Raw genomic sequence first — 21,521 nt, forward strand, 5'->3', positions numbered from 1 at the left:
AATGCAGGTTCAGGCATTATTAAGCTTAAATGCAGAGAACAAAATCCAGTTGAATTTCTTTAGACTGTGATGGAAACACAGACAGCAACCGGTCTGGGGGAAAAAACTTCCTGGGACAAATTATTCCAGGTAATTTCGGTGGAAAAGCAGCTTTAGCTTATTTCAAGTAGCTTTAATATCAATTTGGATTTTTTAATATTTTGATATTTGTCCGATTCATGATAAATGTGCCCAGACGCCTCCAAATAGACATCAATATACAATCATATTTATTATGTCTAAAATATTACAAAAAGGTAATTGTTAAGGTACCAATAGAAGGTATAAATAGAAGTAAATATAAAAATATATAAATGAAAAAAAAAAATACACAAGTAATGAGGTGTAAAACAGTTTAAATTAATTCAATGTAGAATATAATTAGCATACTATGTGTGTATATTTATATATATATATACTGTATATGTATATATAAATACTGTATATATATATATATATATATATATATATAAATATATATATACTAATGCATGCATGTATATATAAATTATTTTACTCATTTTTACTATTTAATATTCTAATTAAACATATATGTATATATATATATATATATATATATATATATATATATATATATATATACTTGTTTTTACTATTTAATACTCTAATTAAACTATATATATATATTCCATAATTAAACTATATATATATATATATATATATATATATATATATATAATTAAATATATTAATTATTTAATTAAATAAATGAATCCGATAGTGATATTTAGAGCTCAAGATGGCAGATGGTCAGTATATAAATTTATATATGAATCCCTGACGTTATGAATCATAAATGGAAGTGTTAGGACATGATGATGCTTCAGGGAGTTGTCTTTGCATGTTGCTGGGATCATAACACCACTGTTTCTGTTGAAAAATGTCCAGGTTTTCACTGATATTTTAGCCTCATATGGTCCATATGACAATATTATTCTGTCTGTGTTGAGTTCTGCCTGTCCGTCTGGTGTTTTCGAAAGACTTTTTAGCTGTTTTGCCTCGTCTGGGCATGCACACGCTATTAGAGATTTCTTGACATGCATCCCTTCATCTTCGAACGCTTTACTTTTCTTTGAACACTCGGTCTTCTGCATAAAACAGTGTAAAAGTGGCGGTCTGTAGAATATCACATGTGAATTTTATCCGTCTGCTGAGCTGGTGTGATTTGTGGCCTGTATCTGCCGGGCTTTGATCTTTCACTCGTGTACCATCCATATCTGAACCAGTAGTTTTGTGATTCACAGCATCGGAGAGGCAGCTCCCTTGTAAAAAGCAATTCGAACCATTTGAAAGGTGACGCCCACATCAATTTATGAGCCAATGAGGTTAAATGTCAAGTAATTCCCACCATCCCACATCTGATGAAGCCATTAGCGGTGAAATGTTTTCAAATAAATTAATGTAAATGCAAAAATGGCCCAGTTGCACACGAATACAAATTCTGCAAAGGCCTGGATGAATAAAAACCTTCAGATACTGTTCACACGCAAGCAAACTAAGAGTAAATGTTGACCGAGGACGCTCAACAGGGCGCAATTTTACTCGTGTAGAAACATTTACCTTTCAGCATCTTGACAGCCACCGTCACGGCCTCTTTAGGTTTGTCCTTGTCGATGCCAAGAGCTTCAGCCATCACAACCTGCCCAAAGCAGCCCTCGCCGAGAGGTTTACCCAGAGTTAACCTGCACAAAGACCACAAACATTACAGAGAAACTCAACGCTCTTGATAGAAGTTATTTACGCCCATTTCAATCCATCCAGACATTTTCAGTCACCAGATGCAATTAAAAACTAGGTTTGGAGACAACGATAAACAATCTCTAAACGCAAGCATTCGCGACATTTAACCGTATATCAGAGTTGCGAGTGCATGTGTTGCTCTGTTGTGTTTACTTAACTCGTAGGTGTTAAGTGGATGCCCTTTGCCTTCCGTTGCAAAGCTTACATTAGACATTAGCGAGTGTGACAGCTGAATGTCTGGCTGGGAGATCTAGAGTTACGCTCCTCTGGGGTGAGTAACAATATGCCTTTGGGGATTTAGAGACTTTCTTAGAGTGTGTAAGAGAGGGATGGATACCGGGGTTAACACTTGACTAGCGTGCTCTGCTCAAGTGCAAAAAAGATTAGAGCATGTATTAAGAGAGTGTTGTAACTTAGACATCAATTAGGAGACGCCCACCTTTATTAAAGGGGTGAAGTGTATTACATCGAACAAAAAAATGCAATTCTGAACACTTGTTCAACCAAACAGGTAGTCCTAGAACTAATGCCAATGATAAAGTCATTGCCCATACCGTTCCATGTAAATACCGTGTTTTTGGCAATCACTCCATATTATTTTATTACGGTTTTACAGCATTTGATCTTTTGACATATAAGAGGTCTTTATATTATTAAATCATTCTGCAAGATTCATAGCTTAAAAACGCCCTCCTCAAACAAAGCATTTATTTAATCAAGCTCCAAAAAGGGCTCGTTTTTTTCTGATATTGTAACATCACACAGGCAAATACATTTGCATATGACCGCCTCCAGAGACATCGACCAATAGTTATACATCATTGCACCATAGGCCCCGCCCACTGCCGTTTAGTTGCTGACATTTGCATGTGTCTCTGTTCAGACTTTGAAGGATCCCAGCGTCAGGAGCAAGTGGATGGTTTATTTTAACATTGCACAAATCACGTCAGAGGATTATATGTTTGTTCGGAGCATTTGACAGCAGATTTTGTAAATGAGGCACAATGCAATGGAGAGTTCGCAAATCAACTTTTTTTGAAAGATGAATAATGAATTTCCTGATAATTTACTCTCCTCCATGTCATCCAACATGTTCATGTCTTCTGGAAAAGAAATGAAGGTTTTTGAGGAAATCATTTCTTCATATAGTGGACTTCACTGGGGTTCAACGGGTTGAAGGTCCAAATGTCAGTTTCAGTGCAGCTTCAAAGAGCTCTACATGATCCCAGACGAGGAATAAGAGTCTCATCTAGAGAAACCATCGCTCAATTTCTAAAACAAATAAAAATTATATACTTTTTAACCACAAATGCTCGTCTTGCACTAGCATCCTCGTCTGGGATCATGTAGAGCTCTCCGAATTTGGACCTTCAACCCGTTGAACCCCAGTGAAGTCCACTATATGGAGAAAAATCCTGGAATGTTTTCATCAAAAACCTTCATTTCTTTTCAATTGAAGAAAGAAAAACATAAAAATCTTAGATGACATGGAGGTGAGTAAATTATCAGGAAATTTTAATTCTGAAGTGAACTAATGCTTTAACATTACAAGTGGAACATATTAAAATAATAAAAATAAAATTCATGTCATGCCCCCTTCAACAAAAACTAGCTACTTTTTGCAAGGACATAGATTTTAAACATATTTATGAACCACCTATCCTTTTGAGAAATGAGATTTCATCTGATTTATCCAACTTTCGATGGCATTTTCCAGCAAATTTGTTCCCTAATTAGATCAAGTTTGGAAATAAACACATAAAAACACAATCACACACACTTCATCTTCATCCCTCACGGCAACTGTGACATTCGACCTCCTGCCCTGCCATTGGCCCTCAGTCACCCTTTGATTGACAGGTGCTGGGTCTGTCCCCGGCCCCCTCCACCACTGGGCTATGTAAACATTCACACCCGCAGCAGGGCCCGGGGCCGATCTGTGGCTATGATAACACAATCCCCCTCTGTGCCGTACGATCAATGGCGGCCTCTGTCTACTCCAGCCCACCACAGATAATCAATGTTATGTTTATCCTCCATGCCGACCACAAACGCTAACATGTCTTCTGCATGGCATGTGCCCTGGGGCTCGTCATGAGGGATGAAGACAGCAGAGAGAGTTATAGCTTAACTTTATAACTCAATAAGTTTGGCTAATATCAAGTAAATGGTTTCTAACAAATCTTTTCTTTCCTAGATATTGCGTTCCTCGCAAAAAAACAAGTCTTAGCTCGTCTGCCCAAGAGCAACAATTCCTTTAGTGGGTGGGAAGTTAAAAAATTCCATGAAACGGTGCTTCCCTTCACCTATAGAATTACCATTATTTATCATGCATGTAAGGACTGTTATCCACTGCATGATAATCCTGCAAAAATACAATGAGTAACTCTGCATGCATTTGTTGAGTTTCCACGATTAATTTAATAAATAAAGACTTGGTTATAGTTTGGAGTTGAATAATAGCATGTTAAACTCTCAAACTGCTTACAAATCATCCTCGAGACAATCAAAGTACCTTTTAAACCACCATGTTAGTCACAGATTGCTTAAACAGGCTTTCTTAGTCATTAATTAGAAATCTGTAAGGTTTTGGCAACACGATCCATTGTAAATCTCCAAGTGATGCCGGAAGCATTTCGTAAATATTAAGCATGACGATTAAACATTAATATGCGAGTCTGAGTTTCTCTGGTTCACGGTCAGAGAACATGTGATGCTAACAAAACAGCTGCTCATATCTTCCAGAAAAATATGACAAATTTGCATTTGATTTCTGCAAGAATAATGGTCTAATAATGGAAAAATGTGATGTGAATGATTGATTGTATGTCGCGCCTGCATAAGTCACAGGTTAATAATTAGACATAATGGGATTGTGAGTGTATAAGAATGATTTATGAGTGAAAAAGATGCAAGATTACACTTTGAATTTAACAAATGCTCACTTGTCTCTTGAGAACTCCCAGCGCGGATCCTCGGGGAGGTCATACTCTGGGATCGGGTCATCGTGGGCGGAACTACGGCGAGTGGTGATTCTGACCAATGGCGTGCTAGAGCTCATGGAGGAGCTGGAGTCGGAGGACACCTGTAAGGGGAAAGACGGATGGCTGATCACCTGAGTCTTGGAGACGGAGTCATTTACTATTAACAGCTATATGTGTGTGTGTGTGTGTGTGTGTGTGTGTGTGCCTTAACATCATCATTACAGTAATCTGTGACTGAGACATTATACAAATTATAGCATAAAATCAAAAGTATCAGGCTGTATTGAAGTAACTTTACCTAAAAGCCATGCAGTTCATAAATTTAAGAATATTTAATATATTTCATGGTTTTAAAGAATGTTTCCAACTTACCACCATTTTCAATACCTTCAACTTCTCAACAAAAGAACTTGACATGTTATTCAGTAAAATACAACATCTAACAAATCACCACTGTACAAAACTGAAATTAATAAACTTTTAAAATCTAGAATACTGGAACACTTTCATTCACTATATACACTACCGCTCAAAGGTTTGGGATCGGTAAGATTTTTCATCTGCTCACCAAGGCTGCATTTATTTAATTAAAAATACAGTAAAAACAGTAATATTGTGAAATATTATTACAATTTAAAATAACTGTTTTCTATTTGAATATATTGTACAGAATAATTTATATCTGTGATCAAAGCTGTATTTTCAGCATCATTACTCCAGCCCTTCAGTGTCACATGATCCTTCAGAAATCATTCTAATATTATGAATTGATGCTCAAGAAACATTTATGATTATTATCAATGTTGAAAACAGTTTTTTTCAACAGCATTTATCTGAAATACAAAGATTTTGTAACATTATACACTACCGTTCAAAAGTTTTGGGTCAGTAAGAATTTTTTTTATTTTATTTTGTTTGAAAAGAAATGAATACTTTTATTCAGTAAGGATGCATTAAATCGATCAAAAGTGACAGTAAAGACATTTATAATGTTACAAAAGATTCTATTTCAAATAAACGCTGTTCTTTTCATCAAAGAATCCTAAAAAAGCATCAAATCATCATATTAGAATGATTTCTGAAGGATCATGTGACACTGAAGACTGGAGTAATGATGCTGAAAATTCAGCTTTGATCACAGGAATAAATTATACTTTAGTATATATTCACATAGAAAACAGCTATTTTAAATTGAAATAATATTTCACATTTTTTTACTGTATTTTTAATCAAATTCAGCTTTGATCACAAGAATAAATTACATTTTACTATATATTCACATAGAAAACAGCTATTTTAAATTGAAATAATATTTCACAATTTTTACTGTATTTTTAATCATAAATTCAGCTTTGATCACAAGAATAAATTACATTTTACTATATATTCACATAGAAAACAGCTATTTTAAATTGAAATAATATTTCACAATTTTTACTGTATTTTTAATCAAATAACTTCAGCTTTGATCACAGGAATAAATTACACTTTACTATATATTCACATAGAAAACAGCTATTTTAAATTGAAATAATATTTCACAATATTACTGTTTTTACTGTATTTTTAATTAAATAAATGCAGCCTTGGTGAGCCGACAAAACTTCTTTTAAAGACATTAAAAAATCTTACCAATCCTAAACTTTTATATATAATATAATTTATATAATTATCTACTCAATTACTTCAGTCTCAATTATCTTTTAACAATTAAGATAATAATTTTAATTCATTTTCTATTTTTATTACATTTGATAAATTAAGCATTTTGTAACACTTTATCAGAAGATAATAAATTAAAATAAGTGTATTATGCAAGACATTTCTCCTTATATAGAACCTTTTTGGCATAAATTGTTCTTTAAAATCAAGTCAAGAACCCTAGAGTTCAATATAAAACTCTTTTTTCTAAGAGCGTACTTTAAAATAAGACGTTGGTTCAAATCACTAAACATAAAACCAACGAACTACACATTTCAAAGACAAATCCCTCTAATATAAGTGTGAGTGTTTGTGTGTATAAGATTTCTGGAACTCTTTATCTACTTTCTGTTACCTGGCGCCGCAGAGGGATCTGTTTGGTCAGCTTGTGCACCGCCGGCTGACTCCCGAAATCAGGCTTCTTAGCCGACGTCCTCATTCGGCAAACCACCACGATCACCACCATACAGGCGATGAGAAAGACGCCTATGCAGTAGATGGCGATCTCCACGTAGTCCGGAGGGTAGTCCGTCTCGATGGCGTCTGGCTCGGCTGTAGAGTAGCGAGAAGGATCGGACTAAGACGTGAGGAAACAAACTAAGGCACGCCCGATGAATGTTGCACCAGAAACCTTAATGTTGGACACGGCACAGTGTTAAGAAGGACATTAAGGTTCCACCAAAGATAACAAAGACAGAAAAAGAGGAAAAGATGAAGGTGACTTACAAGATGAACACTCACTCACTCACTTCAAACTCTGACTCAAACTATAAAAACATCTACAAATATCTTTCCTTCCAGTATTGTAGCATTAAATAACTAATAAAAGACACTCTGACGGAGATTTTATTTAGATGTTCAGGAAACTTTTCATTTAAATATCAACTTCAGTAGTTCAGATCCTGGTCCATGTGAGATTTCATGTGAAAAATCTGAGACCTAAGAGATATTAAAGAGATCTCCTCTGTGATCTTTCTTTCCATCACAGCATTTTTCCTGACACTGTGAACGTACACATGCTTACAAAATGGTTTGCATATGACCACAGTATTGAAGTACTTCCTGACACTTGAGGTCCTTCAGAAATACACACTTCACGGATACAGTCGCACACACACACAGACTTCCATCTGTCTGACTGCACACCAGTAAGTGGTGCCATTTGCGGTCAAAGATTTGGTCTGTTTCCTTGTCAGGAAATGGACTCTTATTAAAATGCAGTGAGGTTCACGCTGTTGCATTATGTATGTTAGTGTGCACACTTGACACTGCCTTGTGCGTGATGACAGACAGCCCCTGTGTTTCCAAAACTATGAAACATTTCACTAATATTTAGTTAAACCTGCACTAAATTTGTGGACATGTACATTTAAATACACACTCAAACACACACACACACACACACACACACACACACACACACACTGGTTGTGAAGTGGCTCTAATAACTAAGAAAGTCCAGCATTTGAGAAGGTTAGACTTTCTTTAGAGAACAAAACAGTTATTAGAGCTTAAAGATTTTTAAGAATAGTTCACCTAAAAACCAACATTTTATCATCATTAACACTCTCATGTCATTGCAAAACCATGTGACTCTTTCTTCAATTAAACACTATGGGAGATTTTGAAAAAGAATTGAGTTTGAGGAATATTAGCATTAAAATAGTTCATATGATTTGTGCCAAATATATTCCAGGTCATACAATAGTTTTGTGCAAGAACATATTCCCCCTCTCTCATTCACACTTGCACAAATTCTTCCGTTATCTGGAAAATTTCTCATTTCACTGAAGAAAGTCAGTCATAAAAAACATGAGTTTTTTTTTGAGTAAATAATGACAGAATTTTAATTTCAGATGAACTATTCTTTCAAAACATGTCGTTCCAAACATGCATCCAATAAAATGTTAGTTGGGAAGAGAATAAAAAAATAAAAAAACAAGGATTTCGAGACACTTGGGTGCAGTTTTAGAGATTTTTAAAGATTATTTCATAACTCTTACATCTGATGAACAAATAAATTACAATGCTGAACAAATGTTCAGCAATTAAGAATGTACAATTTTTAGAAAAATGGCTGGGGTTATTATCGTTAATTAAAACTAAAAACATAAAAAAAAATTATTTAACTTATAACAAAATAAACCTTAACTGAAACAAAATAAAATATAAAAAATATATATAGTCAACATTTCTCATTATCTTTTAGTTTAATAAAATAACTAAAAAAATTATTTAAAAAAATGACAAAAACTCAACAACAAAATTACTAAAACTTTAACTAAAACGAACCCTCTGGTGCTCTTTGTGCTCTTTTTTTATTTCAATGAAATTATTGTATTATATTTTAGTTCGATAATGTTTTTTATTTAATATGTTGCATTTTTATGGGATTTTATTGTACTAAATTATATTTATGCAGTAGTTATAATCCATTTATTTACTTTTCAAGCATAGAAATGAAATTTCCAACTTAAACTGTGGTAAATCTTGAATGCTTTAGAGCACTGACTTAAGTTAGGTTTCTTTTTTGAAGACAACACTTGGCATATTATTGCTGAAGTAAAATGTTTAAAAAAGTGAACTTAAAAAAAGAGTTATAGAATTTTACGTTTATTGTTACGAAAAATGCACAAAAATACTATTTTCATAAAAATATACAATATATATTTTCCAAAGCAAATTTTACTCTAAAACTGTGAAAAAATCAAAGTCATAAATCTAAACAAGTTATGTTCCAAATTTGAGCTTGATATCTCAAAAAATGAGCTTTCAGTAAGATTTTGTTTGGCCGCAGTACCAAAAGTTTCCACTAGATGAAATTTGATTCCCATTAATTTCGAATGCGCTCATTTTTTTCAGGACCATTTAACCTTTTCAAATAAGGTCCATGATTTTTTGTGCATTCACATAGCAAGTGCCAAAACCTTTGACAAGTTTCGTACCAGTCCGATAAAGTAAAAAATTATAAAAAAAAATAAAATAAAATCAAAAAGTAAAAAATGACCGAAGAGCACCAGAGGGTTAAAGTGAAAACAGAATCTATAAAAATTATAAATATTAACAAAAACTATAAAGTAACACCGTCCCAAGTGCCTCTGGTTTCCTCTCAAAGAACGTCGATATCAACCAACGTGACGTCGACATAAAGGAAGTGTGTGTACAGGAGCAGTAGAGGACGAATGTATACCTGGAAGCACCGTCAACCAAGCAGTGTGATAGGAGATCCCAATAGAGTTACCCGCCAAGCATGTATACTCGCCCGCATCCTCGAAAGTTACATTAGGCAGGTAGAGCACCTCGATCTCTTTGTCCGTAGTGTTCACACCTGCCGTCTGAGAGAAACAGAGGAGGAAACGCAGGAGAAGAGGAAGATGGAGATGTTGGAAGAGGAGGGAAGAAAGAAGAAAAGAAACAAATCAGACCCAAAATACCAAGAAGAGAAAAAGAGATGTTCAATGCTGTATTTCCCATCTACGCATTACAGAAATGGTAGATGTTCCACTTTGTTAGAGAAGATCGTCAAACAGGAAGAGCAGGGAAAAAAAATCGCCATAAACGTAGATCCCAACGCAGGTGAACCCATCAGATCCTCAAGGGTCCATGCAAACACAAGTGAAGAAACATGGAAAACAAGCCACTGCCTTTCGCCAAGAGAGAAAATAAAGGAAAGTGATAAAGGAAAGGGAAAAACAGACATGGGAAGTTGACACAGGACAGAACAGGAAGGCAGTGGCATTGACAGACCAAAGGCTTGTTTCCATGGCTGATTGGCTGGATGGCAGGGGCACCAGGAAAGATCCACCAAAAAAATAAAGAAAATAAAACACCAGACCACACCACAACGGATCAGCGAAAATCCCAGGATCACCAGGACGACAAAAAAACAACCCAAAACACCAGCAGAAGGGGGAAGGAACGCCGGGGGATCAACGTCTCGTTCTTGGTTTTACCTGGAAGGACAGTGAGCCAACCGGACTGGCTGACCTCACCGATATAATTGGACACTCGGCACGTATATTCACCAGAGTCCTCTTCCGTAACATTGGTGAGCAAGAGCACTTCCACGTCCGAGCTGTTTATGCCCGAGCGCTAGAGGGTGCCGCGACGAGGGACAAAAACACACATATGGGAACCTGTTACAATCTCTCGTACTCTTTAGGAAGGATAGGAGAGCGGAAAGGGAGGGAGCACCACCCATTACATGGCATAAGAAAAACAAGGATATCTCCTGTAAGAGTCTTTTCGTTTCTAAAAGAAATCAGCTGCATCACAACATCTGAAAATAAAAAAACCCAAATTAGATTCTTTTGAAGATTAAAACCAAGCCTACCTTTAACACCCGGACGTAGGGAAGTCCATCGGGACCGTAACGGCTGCCGTTCTTCACAATGTGCTGCAGCCACTGGATGTGAGGCTGAGCGTCACTGTAAACTTTACAGACGAACCTTGCGTCCCCTCCGACATGAACAGTGATGTTGGCCGGCAGGCCTGCCTGAAGGATGGGCCGGTGAGGAGAGCGCTCTGATAAAAACCAAGAAGAATGAGCATTGTTATGTGAATATTTACCATGTACGGCAATGCTACCATTCAAAAGTTTACATTTTTCTCTTAAAAAGTCTCTTATGCTCACCAAGGCTGTGTTTATGTGATCAAAAATTCAGTAAAAACAGGAATATTGTGAAATATTATTACAATGTAAATCAGCTGTTTTCTATGTGAATATATAGTAAAGTGTAATTTATTCCTGTGATTTTCAGCATCATTACTCCAGTCTTCAGGGTCACGATCCTTCAGAAATCATTCTGATATGATGATTTGATGCTCAAGAAACATTTATGATTATTATCAATGCTGAAAACAGTTGTGTTGCTTAATATTTTGTGTGCAAAACAGCATTTACTTGCAATAAAAATCTTTCGTAACGTCAATTCGATTAATCGCATCTAATATAAGACAACATGCACACATATTATATAATGTATATATAATGTTAGATGCGATTAATCGTTTTGACAGCACTAATGTGTGCATGTATATATAAACTTGTATGTTATATGCTGTTATTCATGATTAATGGATTTGACAGCACTAATATGTGTATGTATAAATAAACTTTTGTTATATGCGATTAATCACGATTAATCAATTTGACAGCACTAATATATGTGTGCAAGTAAAAACTTGTGTTATATGCTATTAATCGCAATTAATCGATTTGACAGCACTAATATATGTGTATGTATATATTAACTTTTGTTATATGCGATTAATTGCCATTAATCAATTTGACAGCACTAATATATGTGTGCAAGTAAAAACTTTTGTTACATGCGATTAATCGCAATTTATCAATTTGACAGCACTAATATATGCATGTGTATGTATACATAAACTTGTATGCTATATGTAATTAATCACGATTAATTGATTTGACAGCCCTAATATATGCATGTATACATAAACTTGCATGCTATATGCGATTAATCGCAATTAATCAATTTGACAGCACCAATATATGTATGTATATATATTTATATACACACAAGTATATATATATATATATATATATATATATATATATATATATATATATATATATATATATATATACACACAAAGTTGTATGTTATATGCAATTAATCGATCTGACAGCACTATTATAAATGCTGTTACTGTCACTTTTGATCAGTTTAATGCATTCTTGCTGAATAAAAGTATTTTAATTTCTTTCAAAACACTGTACAACATTAGTGTATGTACCATTTTGATTCTGACCGAACATTAACAACAAACACTCGCGACAGCACAACACCACAGTTCCAAACTTTTGTTAGCGTCTACATAGGCAGGTACCTTCTAAGACAAATAAAACCTCATAAGAGATTTGAAATGCTCTTTCTGAACAGCTACACTAGGATCATTTAATTATTTGTGCAACAAAACCACCTCTCTTAATAACTTAACATCTATGTTAGCATGTTGCTTCCAAACGACTGAGATTTTATTTAGATTGAGGTGTTGTACTGAATAACATCTACTACATTTCCTTGGATGACACACTTCCATTGGATAATGCTGCTGCTCACACTGCATTCTGGGAATGCCTTCTCTGCCAAAGAACACATGCAGTGCTGTCTAAGATTTCACCAAATTGACGTGTAAAGCAACAAATATTTACTCACTAATCTTTCAATTCCCATGTCTAGTTAGGAAGCTTACAAGCTTTAGGAACAGAACATTAATATATCCTTCTTCGGTGTAGTTGTTTGTGGGTTTAATTTTTCTTAACCTTTATTAATAATCAGTCAGTGGTCACAAACGATAACCAGCCCAATTTGCGCAGTAAGCTTGTGAAGGTATACGTGAACATTTGGCATTCAGATCACCACACCTACTGTCATATCAGACTGCTGTTAAGACTTCACAAAACAGAGGCTGCTGCATTATCTCAGCAGATAAGGACTGAACAAACACAGATGAAGAAAGGCAAAGTGGGGGGGGGAATAAGACAGATGTTCAGTGTCCACCGTATATCAGCTGCGGTTCCTGCAGCATTGGTGTATCAGGAACCTTCTCGTTTTTTATTCCCTTTTCCCACTTAGATATGATCAGATATGATTTTTGTTGCCCAAAATGCCACAACGATGAGTAAACTTGTTATGATAAGTTAAAAATACTTGGTAGTGAAGTTTCCTATTATTAGGACAATTTTCAGGGTTATTTTAGTATAATTCAGATAATATTATATTTTTATAGTGCTGTCAAATCGATTAATTGCAATTAATCTGATCTAAGAAAAAGTTTGTAAATATGTGTGCGTGTGCGTGTATGCATTTGTATGTATATATATATATAACTTTTAATTTAGATGCGATTAATCATGGTTATCTAACATAAAAGTTTGTAAATATATGTGTGTGTGCTTATATGCATATATATATATATATATATATACACACATACACACACATTATATATTTACATACTTTATTGTCAGATGCGATTAATTGCGATTAATCAATTTGACAGCACTCATTTGTTATTAGTGTTTATTTTTATATTTTTAGACTTAATTTTTAGCAATTTTCTTGTGTCTGTCATTTTTATGAATGTCTATATAGGCCTAGTATTTTAAATTATAGTTAGTTTTAGTAATTTTAATACATCAAGTTAAACTAAATAAAAATAAGAAATGTTTCCTTGGAAACTAGCTGAAATAAAATAAGTTTATTTTAATATTTTATTTCAGTTAACGCTTATTTCAAGTAACAGAAATGTTTTAGTTTTGGTTAACTATAATAATCCTGCTTTAGATACAGTTAGAACTACCGAATCACTCTTTCCAAAGAAAAAAATCACAAACTAAACAGACTAAACCACATTACTAACACACACCTCATTGTCTTCACAGCACAACATTACTCTCGCCCTGTAATTCTGACACGTCTCCTGGTTACCCCGATGTACACAGACACACAAGCATGATGTCACACAGGAGATGTGGAGAGGTCAACCGTCACAGACATGCAGCGAATGTTTGCGGGGGATGTAAGAGGATTTAGGACTGAGGGGCACCAGAGGGGGCACAAGAAAAGCTCAAAACAATGGTGCAAGAAAAAGAGAAAGGCTGGGGTTAAAAGGATGCAGAGTATAAAAGATGCCCAACAGATGGGCAGTGAAAAGAAAAGAAGAAGAAGAAGAAGAACAGATGAGAAACAAGACAAACTTTGCTCACACACAAAGATCTGTACCATACAGAAAGACAGAAAGTCGCTAGCAAGTGTTTTAGATTGATTTTGTGCAAAAACACTCCAGCTAAAACACTTGCTAGCCACTTGTGCACTACCCTAACCGAGCAACTTTCCAAAAACCCAACTGAAACCAGGTTGAGGGTCAGATCCTCCTCCAAAAACCCATTGAGTCAGCAACACGTTAAGCCAAGTGCCCGCATTCTCCACCAAATCACAATCGATTGATTACATCACTAGCCAGGCATTTACAGGCTGATCTGGCATCCCGAAGCGAGACTGTTGAACTCTGGGTAAGCTGCTGACTTAGCATGCATGGGAGGGACTGCGGCATGTGATTGGCTGAGAGAAAAATCCAGATGGAGATGTGTTACTACATTTGAAACGTCAATCACTAGAGATTTTGCTGGTTTATATTTCAGAAGATGTATTTACGTATTAATATGCTCCCCAAACAAGTCAAAGTGAGCAAAAACTCATTAAGTTGAGCCTTTTTCATTGCATTTTCAGAAAAAAATAATATATTTTGAGCTTTAACAGCTCAACAACAACAAAGCCGGAGAATCTCATGCAGCCAAAATGACGAAAGTTTTCAAACCGGAGTCGACACTGATGGAGAGACTCAGGAAGAAGTTACACTTTTAGACGTTTCTGAATGGTTAGTGGATAAATTGATGTAGTTGCTGTGGAGTTGATTCAACTCATCCACTAGCATGTGCCGTCATGTTCATCTTTTGTGTTGAATTGACCCTCGTTTGTGAAGCAGTCCGGCGTAAAATGACAGCATGTCAACAACACTCTACTATAACAACTCTTCCTCTTCTCTAAAGCAGCCCAACATGGCCCCGCCCCCTTTGTTGCGTGTTCTCGGGGGGCGGGGTTTATGTAAATTCTAGGGTTTGTGATGTCATCAACCCGAAAAGAAGCTTATTATTTGTTGTAGTCTTTAAAAAGTGATTTCTGTAAAAGAAAATTTCTCCTTGCATTGAACTTTGCAGATGTTGTTTATGCTCAAACAGCAACATTACACACTAACTAAAGTTAAAAAAGTGAAATCATAAAAAGTTAACTTCAGTATCAGTGGAGGGTGACTGGGCGTCCTAAACTTAAATGAGTATATAATGTGCACACAAATTAGTATAAGGGGCTATTGTTGGAAGTTATCTACAGTAGAAGTTTCTGCGCTGGAATCTGGCCGACATCCACAGTAAACAGCAATAATTAGAGTCTTTTTGGCTCTTTTAAGTGTCAGCGCTTTGTACTTTGTCCAGCTTTGAAATGCAGGCCAGTTCAGACTGGCGCAACTTTCATTGACCTGTTCGAAGGGTCAGCGAGACACAGGGAAAATGTTTTCAACCTTTTTTCATCTTGTCATTTTCATTGACTTCCCAGGTAGGTTAGTCTGACATTAAAGTGAAGAAAACAACAAGAGAAAAACAGCATAATCCCTTCCTCTGACTCTTTTCTCCTCTGTTTTCTCTGTGATGAGAGTATTAGACTGAGCCAGACACAAAAGCGCTTTACAGCCATGCAATAAAACAGCAAAGAAAAACAGAGACCTTCTGAAAGACTGCTTTTACTTACCCAGAACAGGGGCCCTAAATAGGGAGCATATATATGTGTGTGTGTGCGTGTGTGTGTGTGTGTGTGTGTGTGTGTGTGTGTGTGTGTGTGTGTGTGTGTGTGTGTGTGAGCCTTGCATGTCTGTGTTTTGTTCAAGGGTGTGTGCATGCAAAAATATAGCTTGGTTCTGAGGTCAGATAGGGCAGGTCTACTCAAACAACTAGTGCAGACAGCAATGAATTATAGGGACAGTTCACCCCAAAAATGAAAATTAAGCCTTCCAAGTCTTTTAAAGCCACACGACAGCATTGTGTGAAACAATTTCACAGTTTTACAGCATTTTTGATCAAATAAATGGTATGCATAAGAGACAGAATTTTCGTTTTTGACTCTTTCCTCTCCACTTCAGTTGCTGTGTTGTCCGCTCAAAGATACCTGCAGCAATCTTACATGCCCTGAGAAAAAGAGGCCTGCTGAGAAAAAACAGTCTACACACATGTAAACAAGACTCACCTACTACATCCAGCGTGTAGGTGTGATTGATGGATCCGTAGGCGTTCTCCACCAGGCAGGTGTAGTTTCCTTTATCAGAGGGAACGACGCTCTCCATGATTAGAGTCCAGTGCTGGAGCCGGACCTGAACAGGAAAAGGAAAAATCAAAAACAAACTTCCAGGACACATTCTGAACAGGTTTAGTTCAGCACCTATTATCCTCAATTTCACACCTGTGTGTGACGTCTTACAAAATGGAGGGCAAATCTGACAGCAGCACTGACAGAACAAACAGGAGAGAGAGAAATTGGCCCAGAAGACGAGGGTTTTTCGAGCGAGAGCACCATGGGAAAAGTAATATCGCCGTGCCGACAGACGAGCGAGCTCCCGCCCCCACCTCAGGAATGCCGCTCTCGTGACTGCAGGCCACAAAATCCAGCGTCTCTTCCATGGAGACTTTCACTCCACAACCCTGCTCGAGCCTCGGCCTTTAGAGACCCGTCAAATGATGACAAAATGAGGGTTCATTTACCTCAGGCACTCTAGTTTATGCACGTTATCCAATGATTCATTTATTTTATGAAGCATTTGATATCTTATTTACACTAAAATTGTGGGGTAGGTGACTTTTTCATGAAGATTTTCTTTTTGTAAACTCTAAAATGAAATTCAAATCTTTGCTGACACATTGAATTATAATTTTTTTTGTTTACAAAGCATATATGTGACCTGAACCACAAAACCAGTCATAAGGAAAAATTGAAATTGAATTTTTTTTTTTTAAATTGAGATTTGAAAGCTGAATCTGAGGGTGCAAAAAAATGAAAATATTGAGAAAATCACCTTTAAAGTTGTCCAAATGAAGTCCTTAGCAATGCATATCCACTCACAAAAATAAATGTTTGATATATTTACGATAGGAAATTTATTAAATATCTTCATGGTACATGATCTTTACTTAATATCCTAATGATTTTTGGCATAAAAGAAAAATCGATAATTTTGACCCATACAATGTATTGTTGGCTATTGCTACAAATATACCCATGTGATTATTATTATAAATTATTATTATAAATGTTTTGTTTTGCTTTTTGTATAATGCATCTTTCTCTCTTAATTTTGCTCTAATGCATGTTTATTGTATTTATATGTTTCTGTGAAGCGCTTTGAGATGTAACTTTTAAAGGCGCTATATAAAATAAAGTTTATTATTATTATTATTATTATTATTATTATTATTATTATGTGACTTATGACTGGTTTTGTGGTCCAGGGTCACATATGTTGAAAGTTATTATTGTTATTAAAAATAATTCATATTTATTATCATAATATTTCTTCATTATTAATCCAAAAGTTTTCATTAGCTGCACCAATCATGACCAAGATAATCAATGGAAATATTTAGATATTTCTTTTTTAGTAAAGCAGTTCAAACTTGACCTCCTCTAATCCACTAACAGACTATAACATGTTTATATATATATATACATACACACATAAAGCCAAACTAAACTAATATATTTCAAACTGAGGAATTATCAGAAAAATTGTAATTTTGTCAGTAACTTCTGTAAAAGGTAATTCAAGTCTGGATTATCGAATGAACATGTCTACATGGTCTATAGTCAGACGCTGAGCTCATTTTTGAGTGTCCAGATCAATCGAGCGTGAGCAGCTCAATCATTAGTGACCTTCTGTGTGGATCAGCTGTGTTTTCAGAGACGAAAGTGCAAACAGACACTGATCGGGGTACATCGGCCAATCGCCGCACACATCTATTACACTTTAACCAAGAGTCAGTGCTTCACCAACTAACAATTCTGACTCATGCAAATCTGCCCGTACAAAAAAGGTACCCATTCGTTTTCTAAAAAGCACTAGTAATTAAGCCTTATTAAATGTATATGTTGAAGACCATGCAAATTCTCATACTAGTGGAGATCTCTTACCTTGTAGCCGCCCATGCGATCCTCCTGTCTGAAGGGTTTTGCGTTTTTCAGCCAGCGCATTTTGGGTTTGGGGTTTCCTGCTGCCGCGCACCGAAACTTCACGGTGTTGGCCGCCGGGACGGCATGCAGCTTCTTCTCCATCTTATCCGGTGAGGTCCAATATGGCGCCCCTGCAGGCAAGAAGAAACAATTACAACCAACCGTTTACATCATCCAAATATCAAGAATCACGCTTGCAGTGCACTGTATATCTTCTTTGATGTCAGTGTCTAAGCCTTTAAGATTACATGCAGCTTTGATATGCATCACATAAAACATCCATGCAAAACTGGAGGTTTATTATCTACACCCCCTCTCTTATCTGCTTTCAGCCATTCATAGATCAGCCCCTGACATCTACATCTATGTTTATGGAAAAACCCAAGATCAAAGCAAAAAACAGTAGCTTTTGACTTGTATGGTTGACTACTAAAACTTAAACTAAAGAAAATATACAAATAAAAATGAATTCAAAATATTAATAAATAATAACAAATAACACGGACACAAAGAAATGGCAAATCAATAAAGTAAAGCAACCTATATATCCCTAAAGAACTAGATCATTGCCAAGAGAGCGAAAGCAGGAGGCGTCTGAATCTCAGCAAGGAGAAACAGGAAGCCATGACCACGGATGTAAATCGAAACAGTTATTCACACTCGCAGCGCTGCATGACTGCACCGCCCATCTGCTTAATGGAACCCTGCAACTCACAGTGAGCGGCTTAAATAAAAACATATTCCCGTTTTGCTCTGAAAATACACAAGAGAAAAGGAGGATAAAACAAGTCAGTCCAAAAGCACAGCGGCTTGCCAAGAAGGAACTGGACCATCACATCCAATTTCTATTGTTCGACAGACATGCTAACCGGAAGGTTGCAAATGACTTGATATGAGACGTGTAAACAGACATCTTCCCTTCAGCGTTAAGGCATTGGCTTTCCTTCAACGTCTATCTGTCCGTCTGTTTTCTTTCCTCACCACCCAACTTTTTCATCTCATCTCGTGGGAATTCTTTCGTAACGGTCATTCTCTTTGACCTCAATGCCCTGGCAGACAGCAGACTGCATATCTGTAAGCCTTTTAACTTTGTTAACGGTTCAGGTTTTCATTGAGAAGATGGGTATGACCCTCAGACATTGGGGTGGTAGGGTCGGATGTGGTGGGAAACCCCAAGACAGGTGAGCTCCAGCGACCACTGAAAGCTTTATTTCTTCAAAAACTCTTGGAATCTACAAGGGACTATTAACAAATACCACCGTTATCTGCAAAGATCGGTCAGTAAACAGAAACATTGAGACGTCCCAGCAGCTAATTCCATCAAATTAAGCAGAGAAAGAAAAAAAAAAAAAACACAACATGTAAACCAGACCCTAAGTCTTTAAACAATCCCAGTGTTGTCTACTCCAGCACACCTCGTCTGAGAGCAACACATCTCACAAATAAAGGAAACTTTCTCGTGAGAGGGGGAAAAATTGGTGTTTTCGAGACGGCTGTTGTTGAGGCCCCTTTGCACAGAAATATCAAAGCGTTCTGAGTGGTTCAGCTGGGCAGAAATCCAACCCACTGAGCCCGAAACCGCCCCAAGCACAATGCTAAACACCCCTCCATCCCAACCCCAATCCCCCCACACACCCACCTCAACTCCACTCGTACGCGGCCAAAGGCCAGACCTCCAAAGCTTACACAAAAAGTGTTGGTGCAGATCCAAACCAGAGCCCATTAGCTGAAAAACCTCGCTCCACCCCTCTTTCCAACAACCCTCTTTAATATTTAGTTTTGCACAACTCAAAACAGATTTTCTTGGATATGGCACTCGTTTCAACAGTGGAAATGTAGTCAATTTCCTTTCCTCACCTGTCACGGCTTCTCTTTTGCATAAGGTTCTCAAGAAATATGAAGCAATTAGAGATGACCATGACAAAAAATCTGGAAAAGAGTTAGCATTTTTGAACTTAAGGTTCAATCATCCCAAAGTCAGTGGGGTTTTGGCCTGAAATAAGGTCTCATCAATAACCCACTCTTGATTTTTGGCCTGAAATAAGGTCTCATCAATAACCCACTCTTGATTTTTGGCCTTAAAAAAGGTCTCATCAATACCCCAGTCTTGATTTTTGGCCTTAAAAAAGGCTCATCAATAACCTAGTCTTGATATTTGGCCTGAAATAAGGTCTCATCAATACCCCACTCTTGATTTTTAGCCTTAAAAAGTCTAATCAATAACCTAGTCTTGATTTTTGGCCTAATTAAGGTCTCATCAATACCCTACTCTTGATTTTTGGCCTTAAAAAAGGTCTCATCAATACCCTACTCTTGAATTTTGGCCTGAAATAAGGTTTCATCAATAACCCACTCTTGATTTTTGGCCTGAATTAAGGTCTCATCAATAACCCACTCTTGATTTTTGGCCTGAATTAAGGTCTCATCAATACCCCACTCTTGATTTTTGGCCTTAAAAAAGGCTCATCAATAACCTAGTCTTGATATTTGGCCTGAAATAAGGTCTCATCAATACCCCACTCTTGATTTTTAGCCTTAAAAAGTCTAATCAATAACCTAGTCTTGATTTTTGGCCTAAAATAAGGTCTCATCAATAACCCACTCTTGATTTTTGGCCTTAAAAAAGGTCTCATCAATACCCTACTCTTGAATTTTGGCCTGAAATAAGGTCTCATCAATACCCCAGTCTTGATTTTTAGCCTTAAAAAGTCTAATCAATAACCAAGTCTTGATTTTTGGCCTAAAATAAGGTCTCATCAATACCCTACTCTTGAATTTTGGCCTGAAATAAGGTCTCATCAAAACCCCAGTCTTGATTTTTGGCCTGAAATAAGGTCTCATCAATACCCCACTCTTGATTTTTGGCCTTAAAAAAGGTCTCATCAATACCCCACTCTTGATTTTTGGCCTGAAATATGGTCTCATCAATACCCCACTCTTGATTTTTAGCCTTAAAAAAGTCTAATCAATACCCCATTCTTGATTTTTGGCCTGAAATAAGGTTTCATCAATAACCCACTCTTGAATTTTGGCCTAAAATAAGGTCTCATCAATAACCCACTCTTGATTTTTGGCCTTAAAAAAGGTCTCATCAATACCCCAGTCTTGATTTTTGGCCTGAAATAAGGTTCATCAATAACCCACTCTTGATTTTTGGTCTTAAAAAAGGCTCATCAATAACTTAGTCTTGATTTTTGGCCTGAAACAAGGCTCATCAATACCCCACTCTTGAATT

The 21,521-nt window shown here is 36.3% G+C and overlaps 1 protein-coding gene across 6 annotated transcripts in view; it reads right to left on the reverse strand.

The window, feature by feature from the left end:
- The window catches only part of fgfr2 (fibroblast growth factor receptor 2), a 54,591-nt gene that overhangs the window by 18,824 nt on the left and 14,246 nt on the right, over positions 1–21,521 (reverse strand). For 3 of the 6 annotated variants that reach the window (XM_048203856.1, XM_048203862.1, XM_048203861.1), the window contains 7 exons: positions 18,248–18,417; positions 16,313–16,436; positions 10,819–11,009; positions 9,676–9,820; positions 6,835–7,037; positions 4,746–4,885; positions 1,621–1,742 (listed from right to left, as the gene is read on the reverse strand). In XM_048203856.1, the coding sequence (XP_048059813.1) occupies positions 1,621–1,742; positions 4,746–4,885; positions 6,835–7,037; positions 9,676–9,820; positions 10,819–11,009; positions 16,313–16,436; positions 18,248–18,417 (1,095 nt within the window). Of the gene's footprint in view, positions 1–1,620; positions 1,743–4,745; positions 4,886–6,834; positions 7,038–9,675; positions 9,821–10,438; positions 10,578–10,818; positions 11,010–16,312; positions 16,437–18,247; positions 18,418–21,521 lie in introns of all 6 variants that reach the window. The other 3 variants (XM_048203860.1, XM_048203857.1, XM_048203859.1) reach the window with 3 other exon arrangements.

This window comes from Megalobrama amblycephala, linkage group LG10 (assembly GCF_018812025.1).
Source record: "Megalobrama amblycephala isolate DHTTF-2021 linkage group LG10, ASM1881202v1, whole genome shotgun sequence".
Taxonomy (NCBI): Eukaryota; Metazoa; Chordata; class Actinopteri; order Cypriniformes; family Xenocyprididae; genus Megalobrama; species Megalobrama amblycephala.